General features: G+C 35.9%; 2 protein-coding genes across 4 annotated transcripts in view; both read left to right on the top strand.

Moving 5' to 3' along the window:
• LOC117990468 (uncharacterized) overlaps positions 1 to 5,872 on the top strand; it is a 76,914-nt gene extending 71,042 nt beyond the window's left edge. The window contains exon 9 of the mRNA XM_034977923.2: positions 192 to 5,872. Coding sequence (XP_034833814.1) covers positions 192 to 406 — 215 coding nt within the window. The 3' untranslated portion in view covers positions 407 to 5,872. The remainder of the gene's footprint in view (positions 1 to 191) is intronic.
• Positions 5,873 to 6,266: 394 nt separating this feature from the next.
• Positions 6,267 to 18,249, top strand: part of LOC117990460 (zinc finger C2HC domain-containing protein 1C) — a 31,504-nt gene continuing 19,521 nt past the window's right edge. Inside the window, exon 1 of one of the 3 annotated variants that reach the window (XM_034977911.2) lies at positions 6,267 to 6,677. In XM_034977911.2, coding sequence (XP_034833802.1) covers positions 6,639 to 6,677 — 39 coding nt within the window. In that variant the 5' untranslated portion in view covers positions 6,267 to 6,638. The remainder of the gene's footprint in view (positions 6,678 to 18,249) is intronic. The other 2 variants (XM_069504732.1, XM_069504731.1) reach the window with 2 other exon arrangements.

The following is an 18,249-nucleotide window of genomic DNA, read 5'->3' as shown; positions in this document are numbered from 1 at the left end:
GAGTAGAATTTAACACACGATGACGATTGAGAAAAAGACAAATAGGATACCAGACAAGTAGAACCAATTTTACGGACTTTAGGTCAACAATAAAAAGGGTATAAGAAACTAGTCCAATCTCTTAAGTTATTGATGATTTTACTGCCTAAGAATATTATAATTGTTTTAATATGGTATTTGCTACATTACAGGTCTGACATGGTCACAAGATGGCGATGACTTTGCGCTTCATGCAATGCCGATAATGCACCACACCAACGTTTCCCAAGCATGCTCAATGCTGGACGGCGTCACAGCCTACGAAGCATCAGCCTACGAACAAGCACTTGCTGAATACGACGACACTGCCACTGGAACATCCGACGACTGGGACTTCGGAGTAGATTGCGGAGATTTCATGATGTAACTTTCGAATTAAGCCTCCTGATGGGTTTCATTTGCTACTCTGTGGATACTCCAAATCGAGACGAAGAAAATTGAAATCGCGTATTTGCAAATATTCTGTTTTGGTAAAGGAATCTTTTGTGATATTGAATATTTGGTTCTTCAAGAGAGTATATTCAGTACAATCTACTGCTGGGAGATGTTCGTATATGATTCAATTGTGCCACTATTGCTCAATATAGTGAAAAATGATCTGTGCTGGTCACGAGTCACGAAGGAATTTTACTAATGTGCCAATTAAAATCTAATTGCAAAAGAATATCTTATGACTTTTATATTTCTGCATTTTACGAAACAATAAATTATTAATAGTACCTAGAGAAATAATGTTCGGAATATATAAAATTGGCTCAAAGGGATAATGCTTGTACTAGTTGCATGCTCTATAGTCGTAACTGTGTTTGTTATAGAAAAGGTGTGTGTAGCCATTACGACTTAGTAATTCGTATTCTATATACTATGGCCCATAACACGTAGACCAGTTTTCATAAAGTTAGAAATAGATTTTTAAAAGCACAGAAATAGTTTCACTGTTGGATGACATAATATATAGTATATTATGTAGCTACTCCTGATTGCCTTTCTTTTGTTCTTTTTTCATGAGTTTTACTTTTAATAAAACTCTTTAAAAAGATCTTGACAACTTTACCCTTTCTAATAAATCCGTTTACTTTTTACCCTTTTAAATTGTCCAAAAATTTTTGAGATATTTTACTTGTATCAATTCAGGGTATTATACAATCGCACAAAAAGTGTCAAAATATTTTTATTTTTTTGTTAATAACATTATATAGGAAATAAGTAAATTCGCTTTGACCCCAATGCCACCAATAATAATTAATATGGAAGAAATTATTAAACCACAATAAAGTGATAGTTTAATATTATAGATGTAAGTTGAATCGATGTTAGTTTGTAGATTGTGGTCGGTAGAATAATACAGAATTGCCACTAATTAAAACGACGGAACTCTTAAAAATTTCAAGTTGAAAACTTAATATTTTGAGGTGATTATGAAACGGGTATTGTGTATAATCGGAAGGATCTGGGAAGAGGGAATCCACCGCATTATTACCTTTGTATGAATAATGGAAAGGGGTCGCTACCGTCAGAAATGATACGATGCGGAGAAGAGATATGTGTATTTAAGGCTTATTTTCATTGGCCGATAGGTACCTACCTAGAACGCATTCGGGGTATGGGTGATTTGTAAACCGCATGCGATGCAAAAGCTTGCATTGTCGGAAAACATTTCCTGCAGAGTTTCCCTGCATTATGTACTGTGTATCGACCGGGTTTTTGACAAGAATATTTTTACTAGACTTTACCCCTTTTTGCAAGAATCCCCGCATGTTATGTTTCGACCAATGAAAAAGAGACTTGATTGAGTTGATGATTTATAAGTCATACCTATTAATTCAAATGGACAAACTTAAAAACTTGAAAAGATGGCGATTGTAGTTGGATGTTGGAATTTGTGTCTTGAAATATTTTAAGATGTCTTTCAAACCAATTAAAATGCATGCAAACTAACTAAGGAAAAAATTCCGCCATGTTTTGACGTCCTATCTAAAAATATATAGGTATTATTTTATTTTATTATATTAGAAATATAATATAGGTATTTAATATATTTTCAATGAATTTTATCCCAAATAATCCATTGAAAATTTGTATTACCAATTCCATTTAAAATAATTAGTTATATGACAAAATGTACTGAATCAAAATATTCTATTTCTAGCTTAGACGTCAAAACATGGCGGAAACTTTTCCCCTTGTTAGTTCGGATGCATTAGATGCAGTAGCAATTGGTCGGTGCAGTTAATCGTGGTATTAGTACAATTATTATCGAAAACATAATTATACCTAGTCGCTAAAATCTTCCGACCTACCCAAAGACTGCCTAACGTTATATACCTAATACCTGTGTTGTGTAAAATCCTAGGCACGAGAACCGCTGCAACCCTGGTCCTGCGGAGTGTTGCATTGCAAGATATTTTTTGATAGAAACTATTTATTAGGTACATCTTTCTGGATCCGTTTCCGCATTTTGAGGTGGTCCTCCTGTTGTACGTGAGACATTTAATAGTGCAGCTTCTCAGAGGTCACTCCAGAAGCCAAGCAAGCCGCCCAGGTACTTAAAACGTAGGTACGTATTTTAGCACTTCAGTGCTTTACATCGAGTTCGCTCACTTTAGATGAATAAAGGTTGTGTGAAAACAAAAACGTTTTAAACTAAAGGTTGGATGAAGTTATTAAGTGCACAATCTATTTTATTTTATTGTTTCCTTACTTTATAGAAATTAAAACCAATTGAAAGATCTCGTAGTTTTAATGGGATAAATAAATTTGAGCGGTGATAGCTAAGACGTCGGCTTCTTATTCGGGAGGTCGGGGGTTCAATGCCGGACAGGTACTTCAAACTTTTCGGAATTACGTGCATTTTAAGTAATTCAGTCTAAATAATTTTAAATACATATCTTTGGCATCAAACGAGCCGTAGCGTAGTGGTCAGAGCGGCGCGGGCGCGATCCCAGGAGCCGCGGGTTCGATTCCTGCCGGCCCGCAATTTTTGTGTAGGTAAAAACTTTAAAAAAATATACAAATATAATTTAAAATCACTTGCTTTAAAGGTGAAGGAAAACATCGTGAGGAAAGCTGTAGGTATGCCTGACAGCTCTCTATAATGTTCTCAAAGGTGTGTGAAGTCTGCCAATCCGTACTGGGCCAGCAGCGTGGTGGATAACGATCTAAAGTCTAAACCCTTCTCATTCTGAAAGGAGAACTATGCTCAGTAGTTAGCTGGCGATTGACTCATCATAACGATGATGATGATGAACTAAATTTCGTTGAATGGATTATTAAATTTATTTATATACCTACTTTATTATGTACTTACCTAAGTAGTAACTCCTATAGTACAAGATTTACGCTTGGAAGCTGCTTGGAAGGGATAAGTCATAGTATAGGGATGATTTATGCCAACACGTTTATATGAAGCACCGAGGACGGCTCGTGCCCGCCACGTATTGGCATAAATCATCCCTAAGTAAGTAGGTACTTAGTCATCAAATATCTTGCAATGGGATAGATTAATTATTATAGTAGCAAATTGTGTAATTACGCGTATTCTAGGTTAAACTAGTCGCGTATTAAAAGTAGGGAGCGTGAAAACAAAATGTCGATGTTTCTTATACTATAAGTTCTTTACTTATTTTGTAGCATTTTCTTAAATAAATCCAATCCTCTTAAAATTTTACAAAACTTACAATACGAGTAGAAATTTCTAGACTAAGAGCCAGCGCGTGCTAGGCCATCGTTATTTTATAAAAGCTGCGTTTTTCTCTGCGTATTGTCCGTACAGTCCAACACTGGGGGGAACGTTTGTTTGAATGTTTGTAGGTACTTTGTTTGGATCATGGTTGCTTTGGGAGATAACAAGGCAACAAGGTTTAAAAAATCTTACGTCAAAGTATAGAGTCTAATTTTTATATATTTCATTCGAAATAATATTAGAAATCACGTTATGCCTCAGAAGCGTCATGCATTGCCAAACATAGACACAGTGTCGTTTAAACTTTAAACAAATGTTCCTCCCAGTGTTGGGGGCAATACGCAGAGAAACTTTTAGCTTTTATAAAATGATAAAGGTCTGGCACGCGCTGGCTCTCTCTCTCTATTCGCACATAGGTGGGGCTACTTACTAAATCTGTGATTTAGTACCTACAGACGGGCTTTCGTGATTTAACATATTATACATATTGTTGAACATAAACCCAGAAACTGGTGGCTACCTAGATAATTATTTACTTAATTATTTTAAACGAGTAGGTAATTAAAATGTTCTTTCGGATCATAACTTACGCGTGGACTTTTATTGAGGCATTTAGAAGTTATGGTGCAACAAGGAAACTCACATATTGTACGCGACCGGTCGAGATGGCAAGCGGGGAGGGAACGCCCTGCACGCCCGCACAGTCCTCGCGCTTACCCTTGCAGGCGAGCGCGGGTGACGTGCCGGTGTGCGGGCCGTCCCCCCGCCTCATACCCCGAATGCCATCTCGACCGTTTTTACCTATTAATAATTAATTAATATATTATATATAGGCAGCAATAAAGAAATGTTTGACGCTGGATTCGTTGAAAGAGATATTTTTGTAAAGGGCACTTCTTGTAGTTTATTTTAGAATTGTATTTTTACGTTATATTCTAACTATGTAATTATTTTATTTTTATGTACAATACACTTAGTCTATATATAGTCTATAGTACTTACCTATGAAATATTGTCTTAGGTTCAAAGTTTTGCAAAAGTAATCAAAGGTCATTAATTTCTTACTGAATACAATTTAGATGAACAATAAAGATCATTAGTATTTTTATTAGCATTCCAAATTTAGGTACCTTATCGTATTTTGAGTTTAAAATTAATAAAACGTTTAATGTATAGCACGCGACAGGTCGAGAAGGCAATCGGGGAATGAGGTAGGGGTACGCCCCGCACACCCGCATGCCACCCGCGCTCGACCGCACCGGCTTAGCACGTTGTCTGTGCGGGGCGTTCCCTCGACGATTGCCATCTGCACCTGTCGCGGACTATAGGTACCTACCTTAAAAATAAATACTTAGAAAAATATACATAAAGTTAATTAACTGCATGACTTGTTTGTTTGGTAAAAGATTAGTCAGGTCACAGAGATTCATTACAATTAAGTACCTAACTAAATATTTTAAACACATAAAAATACCTATCTATATAGTTATTTTGTTGTATTTATAATTTAGTTTAATTCTATAAATGTGTCTAAACTAGGTATTTTGAAGAGAGAATTCACAGCGAGTGCATAGAGTTTTTAGGTTTTAGGTAATGAAAATATGAATATAAATAAAGCTATCTACAGACGCGCCAACAAATCGGTTTTCGACACGCCAACCCAGACAATAATATTATCCTGGTCGATCTAAAGAACCATCATAAAAAATTATGTGGCAACAAGTTGGCTGCCGATTTTTTGTAGACGAGTCGTAGGGAGCCGCTGGTTTCAGGAGGTGCAAGACCGTTGCGTGTGGAAGTCCCTACAAGAGACCTATGTCCAGCAGTAGACGCCTATCGGTTGATGATGATGATGATGAACAGATAAGTTGTAGGTACTATACCCACGCGTTCAGTATGACGTTCTGTCGTGCAGTTGCCTTCATGCAATGGTCGGTAGGTTGGAACCAGAAGTTGGCGTGTCTGTTGTGTAAGTAGATTAGATGCTAAGTCAGACGCGCCTGGCCTACGACGCGTACCTACGTCGCCGTCGCGTCGACGCGTCGTTTATTCGTATGGTAGACGATAACTGATTATGTTCATAGCAGATGTCATAAATTATGAATGTTTGTATGTAACTTTTGTAAATAAACAAACGCCGATATGGTGTAACTTCGTGTTTTATTTTTCACCTTATCAGTTACCTATAGGTAGTAGGAACAGCAGAGCCGTTATAATATTATAGCGGCCGCTATGATCTTCAGCAGCGTCACATCAACCTGTCTGTTTATAAGGAGAAACTGGATGGCTATAGGTAACTAAAGAATGTATGTCAGAGTTTACTTAAAAGCTCTTATTTTGTAAAAGGTATAGGTATAGGTATCACAAAATAACAATTTCGAGCTTGTAGGATTATAGGGTTTAATACAATAATAGTTTGATACGCAGGTATCGTAATTTATACTACTTAGCCGGAGCCTTTATACAGCGTCATATAAGATTGACACGTCTTGCATTAGGTAACCTAGGTATTGGATTACTCAGCGCAAAGTCATGCAGGCTGCACGCCCCGCCATCTCTCGGTGATTCGCCCCGGCCGGCATCAGCGAGCCGAGTCTCCTGGCGACCACTAGCTTTGTTTAATCACTTAACCGATCTCATTCGTGCCGGCTGTACGGCTGCATGCGGCATGCCTACGTAATCGAAAATTTAAATAAAACGCATTCCAAATTCGACTAGAACTTATCGCGGTAAAATTGATTCATAAAGTCAAACATTAAGTGTCAAATTTTGTGAAGGATGTGTTGTTTTATTGATAAATCGCGTGTAATGTTTACTTATTTTTATTAGGACTGTTTACTTACTTATTTTTCGTATTTTACTGTTTGCCGTGTCTTCCAATAACTAAGTGATATTTTTGATCATCGAATTTGCAAGGATGGAGAAGAACGGAGGTTCGAGACTTCTTCAAATGCAGGTAAACCTACTCACTCCTTATAGAATAGGTACCTATATAAAAATTTAAAAGTTTGATGAATGCTGAAAAATCCTGTAGTTTCAACTTTCAACGAGTCCTGTTGGTAAAGGCCGTGTAAAGGCTCACATTGCGAAATTCTGAGCAGGTTACCTAGATCTAGATATGCCTTAATACCATCGATGTTTATTACATTACATTAGAATAGTCTTAAAAATATGGCTAGGTAATGATGGAGACTTTCAAGTTTTCAGAATTCGATAAGAATGTTTCAAATTTTCGATTTAAAGTATTTTGAACTGGGTTTACCTACCTACTTAAACAAGGTAGTAGGTAGATAGATAAGGTACCTATACCTATTATAGTTTCAGATAATAATAGGTACCTACATATATTATTTATTCGTTATAAATAAAAGAAACAAATTATTGCTAAAGTTCGGTTGAAAATGCACTTCCGGTTAGACTTTAGAGTGAAAAACCGGTAGGGTGCCCGGAATCTGATAAATCAATAAAATGATAAGCGAATAAGTAAGTATAGTAGTAGGTAGGTTCTTTGCCGACTGCCCAGGTCTTGGCACAGACTAAGCCGGATCAACGTACCAACCCACAGCTTTTAAAAAGTCTTCGAGCATGCAGAATTATATTCAGAACACAGAACTCAGGACTGTAGATATTCTAACTCTGGACTTGCTCCTAACTCTTAAATCTGGCTGTAAGATCAACGCCATATTCAAATCAAATTCAAAATGGCGTTGATCTGAAATTAATTAAGTAGGTAGGTATCACCTTCGAAACCTTACAACGTACGTCCTGTTCTAAATCTCATCTTAACGACATTATGGGTATCCTCAAGGCTTTGTCAAAAGGGCTGTAACTAGATACCTACTAATTACTTAATATAATTACTTAGATATACCAATATTTCAAAGTATGGTTTCTTCCCATCAAACCCACTGCTTCATTAGAAATTAGAATGGACCTAACTAGTTCATTAATTTGTTCAGTTCTGCAACTCTCATGCGTTAATATTTTTATGTAGAGGTACGGCTTACGAGTAGGTAGGTATAAGTAATAACTATCTAGGTAGGTACCTATCTGAAAAAAATCAGACCTTGAATAAAATTAAACATAGCCTAAATCATTATCATTATCGTTGAACCATCGTCGGCCCACTACTAAGCACGAGTCTCCTCTCAGAATGAGAAAGGTTTTGGCCCTGGTTCACCACGCTAGCTGAATGCGGATTGGCAAACTTTTGAGAACATTATGGAGAACTCTCAGGTTGCAGGTTTCTTTACTATTGTACTTATACCTAGAGAGTAAAAGGCCGAAAGAATTTATGAAAAGCGAAAATTCACGTCATGTTTTATAACTAAACAACTGGCTATGCTGCATTAAACGGTATCACAACTTGGCAAGCCGGTTCCATTATAAATCGACGGTGTTTCCTTCCTTATGTATTCAGAATGACTTGCCCATCGCCCGACTTGCCACATTGTTAGCTTTTGCAATTCCACTGAACCAATAACAACCAATAACAGGTACAGCAACGATATGTATTCCTTAATTTCTCAGTACAAAAGCTGCAATTAACTAATTGCTTAGTACAAAGGAAATCATGATTTTTTTTTCATGATGTCTCGCATATCAATATATTTTCTAGTAGGTTTTCAGTTAATATCGAAGAACACATATTTTCAAAGAAAGCTGAAATAGATTTAAATTATAAGTATAGGTAGGCACATACTTCGATTTATAGTTTAGTCACTTTAGTTCACGTCTCAGCCAAAAACCTTATTTGAATAACGCACAACACAAGTGCCTAGAAAGGCATAACTAGGTCACTTGAACCTTGATCGACTAAAGAAAAGCTTTTATTTCCTTCACTTAACTGTTCACAGTGTTCCAGATAGCTTCAAGCGGCTTATGAATTATTCATAAACATATTAGTCCAGAGTTCAGACTCCAGACGGATGGCAGAACTTTTTAGTTGGGTAGGAAAAAGAAAGGGATTTTTGATTTCACACTAAAACTTTAGACGTGTCAACGAAGTTAGGTAGGTGGGAAGGTTTATTGTAATTTGCACTATCAATAGATACCTACTAGGTAATCGTAATCGTAGATTTCAAGAACACCTGTTTACATCATGATAATCTTGACCTTGAAACTGGATCGCAATATATGTAGGTTTGTAACTACCAATACTTATACTTATCGCTTATCACTTGATAATATTTTATGACCACTGAAATAAGAGAGGGTTGAAACACGACATGAGACATCATGACAAAAGTTAACTTTTAGGATTCCGTACCTTAACAGGATAAAGGAACCCTTATAACCTAGTTTTTTTCTGTCTGTCTGTCTGTCTGTCCGTCTGTCGAGTCTGTCAAGAAAACCTATAGGGTACTACCCGTTGACCTAGAACTTAATGAAATTTGGCAGATAGGTAGGCAGGTATTATAGCACAAGTAAAGCCTAAAGGAAAAATTGCGAAAACCGTAAATTTGTGGTTACATCACAAGAAAAAAAATATGTTCATGAACAATAATTAGTATTTTCAACTTTCAAAGTAAGATTATTATACCAAGTGGGGTAATATGAAAGCTATCTTTACCTGTACATTCAAAAACAGATTTTTATTTATTTTGATGTTTTTGATTATCGTGCAAAATGTCGAAAAAATACGACTGTAGCACTGTAGTGCGAACTCTGGGTGCGCGAGTCTGACTCGCACTTGGCCGGTTTTCAACCTTTACCAATCGCTTGTTCTAACAAAATAATTAAGTAAAAGTATACAGATTACAGACGATACAAGATGGTGCTCGACGCTCGTTCACACGGATGTTTTATAAATATCAACACAACAAAACTCACTAACGTGGTATCGAAACCACTACTGTATTACACTCATTAATTAGACTTAATGATAAAATGAAAACAAAGTAATTCATGACATTGGAAACTAAACTTTACTACTACCCATCTAAAGTTCGAAACTAACTACCAAAAGTTCCATCCATAATCTGAGTTCGCCTTATTTGAAACTGTTCTATGAATCATCAACGGTCCTTTTTCAAACGCACCAACTGCCTCTTAAAATCTTATCTCCATTTCAATCACTCGTACAAATTTTACAGTAAGTGTAAAAGAGATGTACTCTTCTATTAACTTCTTCAGTCTGGTAAGCGAACCTTGACCTCGGCCGTTTCACTGATATCATCCAGTCAACGGAACCCCGCTGGTTACATCTGTAGTGGTTTCATTGACGTCAGTTTTGTACATATGTACCTAATTTGCCTGAACAGAAATAGAATAATTAATAATAGAGATACCGAAGTGTTCGATCTGAGTGCTAATTCTGAGATGATGATTGTGTTATTATTAGTTAATAACATAGCTCTTAGATAGGTAGATACATAGCAGAATCTGCTTCAAAGTCTAGTAGGTACTAATATTATGTAAAACCGCAAATAGGTAGTAGGTACCTAGTTTATCGTTATTGCTTACGATCAACAGACAGACGATTCTGTCTGAGAGCAATCTCTTAACCTAATATTATCTAAACTTTCTGATTTTTTTGATCCATATTTTTTTCTGGAACATGTTTTGTTAAGTATTTTGGTTTTCAAAACGCTAAAATCATGTGAAAATCTATTTTCCAATCTACTATTAACAATAAGCTTCTATGAAGATACGATTGCTAATGATGGTCAAATGGAGCCACGTTACGGCATGCACTATGAGGTATGAACCATAATAATAAGTAGGTATACCTAATAGTATGCTGCTAAAAATTCTTTAATACATATCGAAAATTCCCTCGCTACATATAAAAAGGTCGAGTGCGATCCCAGGAGACGCGGGTTCGAAGCCTGCCCGGTCCGCAGTTTTTGATATGTATTTAAAAATTTTTAGAAAATTTCCTTGAAGTGTAGGTAAAACGCTATAAAATTATAATAGTACATTATTGTACAAGTGTGTAATGTTGGTGATTACCGCTGAAGCGCCATTGAAACCTGAGCCGTTAGGTGAGGGTTTTAAGTGAGCCGAGAACTAGGTACACATGTGTATCATACAACGTTTGTTAAGAAAATAATACAAAAAAATTATTTGTACTATTTAACACGATCTTTTTGTATCGAAACTTTTTTAAGAACAAAGCAACTCAACCAATAAAATAAAATAAACTCTATATAAGTGTCGTAGTATAAAAAAGTCACAGTTTGATTATATTATAGGTGTCATTATGTGCCTAATTTCGGTGAAATTAGAGCCACTTTATAAGCAAGTGTGTTGAAAAAAAAAATATACTAAGTAGTAAGTACATAATTATTCAAAGGTGCTTAGGTAATATAGATTCTCCACGACTTTTAAAACCGATGCTGGAGCATCCTTTATCAAATGAAAGAAAGTTCAAAACCACAAACCGGATTTCGACTGCTAATAGGTAGGTACCTACCTACTCGACTCAAATCCTCTCACTTTAACTTTTAGTAGAAAAATAATCCTCATTAAAATCTTTCACTTCGGTTAAAATTGAATGAAGATGCCTGGGTATTTTTGAGATACGAAGCAACTGAAATTACCAGCGAAACAAGAAGAAGGAAGGCACGGTCTACGGGTAGGCTCTATCTAAGTATAGCATACCAAATCATAAGATCATAAAAAGTTAAATGATTTATTAATTTTGAAATAGGTAACATGTTACTCTTATTGATTGTCAAAATTGTTAGATTTGTGAGATGATATAGCGGTGATAACTAACTACGTAAACTTAAAACAGCTACGAGGGTTCCGAACGCGACAGGTCTGAGAAGAGCCCACAACAAACTAATGTTAGGTTACATCGAAACTTAAACCTTACAAACGATTCTATAAAATATAAGAATTTCAGATGCCTTATTAAATGCCACTAGATTATATCGAATGATCTAGCATTCTAACCTTCGAATCACTAGAGACGTAAATCATTATAATTTTTTATCAACAGACATGCCACTTCTATACGGCTCAAAAGGAACTTTTTATGTAAGGAAGCTAAAAAAAGCTTTGCTAAAATGACCCTGGCGCTAAATATGTTAAACGTGGTGGGAGGATGAGATCTGGTTGCCGATAACCGTATATAGATTTGCAGCAGCAAGTCCTACGCGGTTCTGTGCAGTTTATGACAAATACTTATAGATATATTTATTTCATACTAGCTGATCCGACAGACATTGTCCTGTCCAAATTCCCTATAGAAATAGTTTAGCATAATTCTACTGTCACGATTTTTTCCTGATACCTAACTTATCCATGACCATAAATAAACAAAAAAGAATGACGCATATCCATCGTTTGGTATTGACTTTATACAACAATCCCATGAAAAAAGGACTTAAGGATAAAGACCTGGAGAGTGACATAGGTTATTTTTTATTTTATCCCGGAAAATCAAAGAGTTCCCACGGGATTTTTGAAAAACCTAGTTCCACGCAGACGAAGTCGCGGGCGTCTTTAATGCAAAAAACCCATGCAAAAAATCACGTCAATCCGTGCGTCACCGTTGCGACGTGATTGAAGGACAAACCAAAAAACCAACAAACAAACACACTTTCGCATTTATAATAAGGGTACTGAAGTACATAGGTAATAATAGATTATGTGCGTTATCTCTAGTTCGAGTATTTTTGGTGTTAATGATAAAGTTTGAATAGCTCTCCAGAGTCGTGCGGTAAAAAAGCTTATCGCGTAACATTATGAAAGGGCGCCGTACGAGCGATAACGGCAACGAGGTTACGTTTAAATAATTATAACTTAATATCAACAGGTTACGAGTTACCACGATGCTTTCACCCTTAAAGGTTGTCCAACCGTGAGCGTTTACTTGTTTTCTTGATTAGTTATGGCTATGTCATATTGAGATATGTTGTGCGCCGTATGGTAATAATTAAATGCGGCAACGGTGAAAGATGTTTATTGAGAGCCGGCTTATGATCTACTCAACTTATGGGCTAACAATACCAATAAAGAAATCTTACATACTATTGTCTTAATCGTATTGCTTAACTACTTAACCCACATAATTTTGCATCACCTCTCTTTCAATCCGATGTGCAGGCAACCTACTTCGATATATTGAGGAGTTGCATTTTTATGTTACAGCTAATATCAACATGCTACGTTTAAACTGACAATTCGTACATATTACAATATTCTCGCTACTTTATTTTTTAACCGATGAAAAAAAGGTTCTCATATAGACGCGCGACGCGTGTTTCACATTTTTTATTTTGTGTATGACGATTGACGGATGATCACGCATAATTTTTACAGAGTAGGTACTCACTCAGTCTTATTACTTATATATATTATGATGATTCTTTTTATTGAAAAGGTCACCCTTTTCAATTTTTTTTTTCAAATTTAATTAAGACTGACTTTTAAGTTCACACTTAAAAGTCGGTCATAATTAAATTTGAAAAAAAAACACCCAGGGACTAGGAAGTAGGAATATAGTGCACGAATAATTTTCAGTTTCTTTTTTGTCAGTTAAATTTTTGTTAAACGTTAAGTAAAGTTGGCTGAGTCAACGCCATTGAAGTTCATACTAAATGACAGATATATTATATCACGAACAGTTTATGTAAACTTGAAGATTATTGAATAAAAAAATAGATGCTTAGATCGAGACTAAATAATGTGGGCGTAGCCCGAAATGATGTAGTCAAGATCCGTCTAAAAGAAGCGATGCATTCTTTAGTGAATAAAAATAAGGTGATCCCTATGGCAAAAGAATCATGATCTTCATCAACAACGGAATCTTCAAGAAGCAGAAAACCATCATAATTTTTTACTGGATTTTTCTTCAGGAATAATAATTGGTTCCAATATTTCAAAAATGAATTCAGTATCCCTGATTTATTCGAAAATAATATTAAACTTGCCCTAGTAGTTAACTAACTTTAAAACTTTAACTTAAAAGTTAACTATAATGTTGGTATCAAGATGAGACTGATCACTTCCCCCAAAATCATGTTGTGGGTCCCCAGGATCAATCCTACCAAAGGAAATATTCTTGTTCACGAAACGCTTATGAAGTGTGTTAGAGGGGACATATCAAACTCAAAATAAGTAGGAAATTACATTGTACATTTTTTGAATCTCAATGCGAAGCCAAGCTTATCAGCCAGTTAGGACTAGGTAAGTCCATACTTACCATTAAGTACCTATTCAATATTTTTATAGTCGGTGTGTGAATGAGACAAGAAGCTAAACAAACATTCGACATTCTAACGTGCATGACCTGAATTAATCTCTTCTATCTGTAAAAGTATCGATCGGGTAAACTAGGACATTCAATTGGTGTGAATTGCGATGACATATTAGTGGAATGCTAAAAGCAGTTTTTGATTGCAGAGTTGCCTTCAGCTTTATTGGTAGGTAAAGAATAAGGATACTAGCTTTGGCCGAAGCCACTTCAACTCGGGAAATCTTCTCTGTAAACCAGATCTACTATGGTAAGATCTATTATAAGTAAGAGTTTTCTTGGGATCATAATGTGGTGGGTTCCCAGATCCTGGCATAACTAAAAATACCAGTAATACATAGCCGGAAATAAAATTATTTGGTAAATGAAAACAAACTAAACAAACAAACCAAGTGGAGAATCATAATTATGAAAGGGCTTTACCTGTACATTCTAAAACAGATTATTTATTAATTTTTATGATAAATAGTTTTTGATTTATCGTGCACAATGTCGAAAAAAATACGACTATAGTACGGAACCCTCAGTGCGCGAGTCTGACTCGCACTTGACCGGTTTGTTTAATTTAGTTTTATATTGTGCCATTTTCAATTTAAAAACTTATGTGTGTTAAGTTTTCATACTCATATTTTTAAAATGGTTTTAAACATTGTAACTTAACAATAATGTTCACCGCGGTTTTCAAACGAAGTCAACGTTTGTCATATGTAGATAATAATATAATTATTATTGATCGTTAAAACTGGGACAGACGGTGTGCTGACTGATGACACATATCCCCATGAATAGATAAGTATATTGCTGGTATTTTCCGTGTATTGTGTGGCTAATGTAATGGATGTTTTCATTGCTTGAATAATAATTCGCGTGGGACGTTTACATAACATATTACAATTTGTTTGCTATCGCATATTTATAGTATAGGAACTTTACGTATCGTAGGTATCGGATTTAAATACTTTTTATATTTAGTTATCTTTTAGTTATCTTTTAGCTATCTTTCTATTTAGTTATCTTTTTATAACAATATATTCTATGTAGAGTTCTGTTCTGTCGCTAGATGAACGCCCTGCGCTACTCCTCAGAACAGAGGAACGTCGTTTGAACTATTTCAATCATGGTAAACTTACAGTTTAACGGTAACCGTAACGTAACTTTAACTACCCATCATGCAACTGGACCATAATCAAGATGTCTAATCTCAACAATTCGGTTCATTGACCGATAATTCTTTATCTGATCATAAAATTTTGAAAGGCAGCACGGTTGGTGACTAATGGCGAAAGTGAAACGACAGTATTGACCCCTCACACTATTACGGAACGGTTATACCTATTTTGATGCAGTCATATTGTGTCTTCCTTCTTTCACTTGACTTTATGTTAATTTGGCAAAAATTTAGTTTCTCGTGTTTTTTGTAATTGTTCTGTACGAAATATACCTACAGGATGTACATTGTCCTCAGACCATAATGTAATGTTTAAGTTCTTAGTACTTACTCGACGGGTTCTATTACCCATACTCCATATTCAACTCATAATATCAGATACGTAAGTAAATAGGTAGGTACCTATCATTTCGATCCGCATGCCTTTCAATTCGCCGAGCGTTCTTAGGGTGCAAGCCCACACTGATAAATTTCACACCATGATTTTTCCACAGATTTCTGTGGCGCATAGAAATTGTTCGGCTGTACGAAGCCGTTCGCTCGTGTTTTTCCGCGAGTGCGTGCGACTTCATAATATTGCCACGGAATTTTGTAAGAAAAATCGCGCGGTGAAATTTCCCAATGCGTGCGGACCCTTCTTTACATAATATAAGTATATATTATCAATCAAAATCTTTTTTATTTCAATACAAGTTAGCCCTTGCGATCTCGCCTGGTGGTAAGTGATGATGCAGTCTAAGATGGAAGCAGGCTGACTTGAAAGAGGTATGGCAGTTTCATTAAACCTGTACCTACTTAGTTCTACGCAGCATCGTACCGAAACGCTTAACCGCTTGGCCGCACGGCTTTGCCGGGATAGGATAATAACTAGCCACGGCTGAAGTCTCTCAAGTCTCAGAAGACCAGACCAGAGATCAATTTTGAAATTATAAATTCTCAAATTCCAAATTCAAAAATTATTATTTAAATAATGTTTATTGCATTTCTGTATTGTATTGCATACCTACTCACAATATTCTTTTGCTATGTCGTAAATATTCTGTCTGTCATCACTGCATGCAATAGTAATTTGTCTGTCCGTACACCGTGTCCAATAGGTATACAAATACGAACGCAAAATGCAATTAAGTGCAAGTTCCATCCATAGTAGGTACCTACCTACTATAAAATATGTTATAACTATAATAACCGGCCATAGTAGGTACCTACCTACTATAAAATATATTATAAAGAGTGCCCGCGACTCCGTCAGCATAAATTTAAGTTTTTTAAAATCCCATGGGAACTCTTTTATGAGAGCTTTAGACAGCTGGGCATATAGGCTTCTTGAGACTGCGCTTCCAAAAAAGACTTTGGATAAAAGTGGTTTTTGTAGCGCGGTCCCACTTCCTTTTTGGGGTCCTCGGTCCAAATACTATTGATTTATCCTCGGATTAATTACTATTGATTTTATTCAAAACTAGATGATGCCCGCGACTCCGGTCGCATTTAGTTTTTTGAAACAGGACAGGCCGGTTTGCGGGTAGTGGGTACACCATTTATGGAGTGTCGGGGTTGGTAATGTCACTATAATAGAGAGTGTCAAATTTTGAAAACTCAAGAGAAAGTCAACTAATATTCTTTGGACTTCCTAAAATTAGGATAGGATATCTAACTACTATAGTTAATTAGTGAGGCAATTAAAGTCCGTCTATTATGTATTCCTAAGCACTCCCTATTCCGTTTGCGTTGCCTATTAAGTAATTAGGTAGGTACTTGCCGCACGAAATCTACTAGGATTTTTGTCATTGTAAATAGGGCTCGCCATGCAGGTCTGCCTTTTATAAAGACAGTTATAATTATCATACCTAAAATACATTAAATATCAAATCAAATTAAATCAAATAATTTATTCAAAATAGGTAAAAAATTACACGTGTTGGTTGTCGGTTGTTGGATTTGTTTGGAATTGGTTGGTGCGTAATATGTCAAAATATATCTACCCAGTTTGTACGGTGTACCTACATTGCCACACAAAATAGGCCGATATTAAAGCTAAGCAGTATACGAATACTATGCAGAGCTTTCAGTTTAAGACTTTTAATTTAAGTACACTGATTTGAGTTTCCCTTTTTCACAGAATTAAAGACTTGCGAATGGTAAGAGAGAAAAAATTAAATAATTCTGAGTTAAGTACCTAATTCATAGAATCACATGTGTAGTTCCTACCTATTTACTTATAAGCAGTGGTGGATTTGCCCTAAGGTCCAATAGGACCGAGCCTAGGGCGGCCATATATTAGGGGCGGTCAATCGTGGCAAAAAATTCACTGATGTTATTAAAAAAGTTATGTGATTAAAGTTGACTATAAAGTAAATTCATTATGTAGTCTATAATATAAATATGATGAGTGCTGAGAAAGGGGCGGCTGGTACCTACTTAAGTATAACATGGCCTGGGCGGGGACCTAGGGCGGCCAAGAATACAATTTTGCCACTGCTTATAAGATTAGAAACAAGACTCAAAGATATTGAACTCTGCAAAAGTCTGGTAATTTATTCAACTGCAACTAAAAGTGGAACTTTTGCTAAAGTGGCCTACCATTAAAAGAACTCTCAATAATTTTACCTAAAATCGATTATAAATTTATCATACGAAGTATAAATGGTGGGAACCAACACACAAGCAGCAGGATACATTATAGCGTCGTTGAATTATGCAGTGAGGAAGTAATAATTGCCATATAAGTACCTACACTCTCATAATATGTATATATGTACAAAAGGAAAAACTGACTAACTGATCTATAAACGCACAGCTCAAACTACTGGACGGATTGGGCTGAAACTTGACGCGCAGATAGCTGTTATGACGTAGACATCCGCTAAAAAAAGGATTTTTGAAAATTCAACCCCTAAAGGGGTAAATTTTCAGAGTTATGTGCGTTTTAAATAAATTAATATCACTTGCTTTAACGGTAAAGAAAAACATCGTGAGGAAACATGCATACCTGAGAGTTCTCCATAATGTTCTCAAAGATGTGTGAAGTCTACCAATCCGCACGTATGACCAGCGTGGTAGACTATGGCCAAAACCTTTCTCTGAGAGGAGACCCGTGCTCTGTAGTGAGCCGACGATGGGTTGATCATGATGATGACGAATATAGTTCTCTTT

This window comes from Maniola hyperantus, chromosome 18 (assembly GCF_902806685.2).
Source record: "Maniola hyperantus chromosome 18, iAphHyp1.2, whole genome shotgun sequence".
In the NCBI taxonomy this organism is placed as follows: Eukaryota; Metazoa; Arthropoda; class Insecta; order Lepidoptera; family Nymphalidae; genus Maniola; species Maniola hyperantus.
The sequence above is the reverse complement of the archived record's forward strand: the minus strand, read 5'-3'. Positions and strand labels throughout refer to the sequence as shown.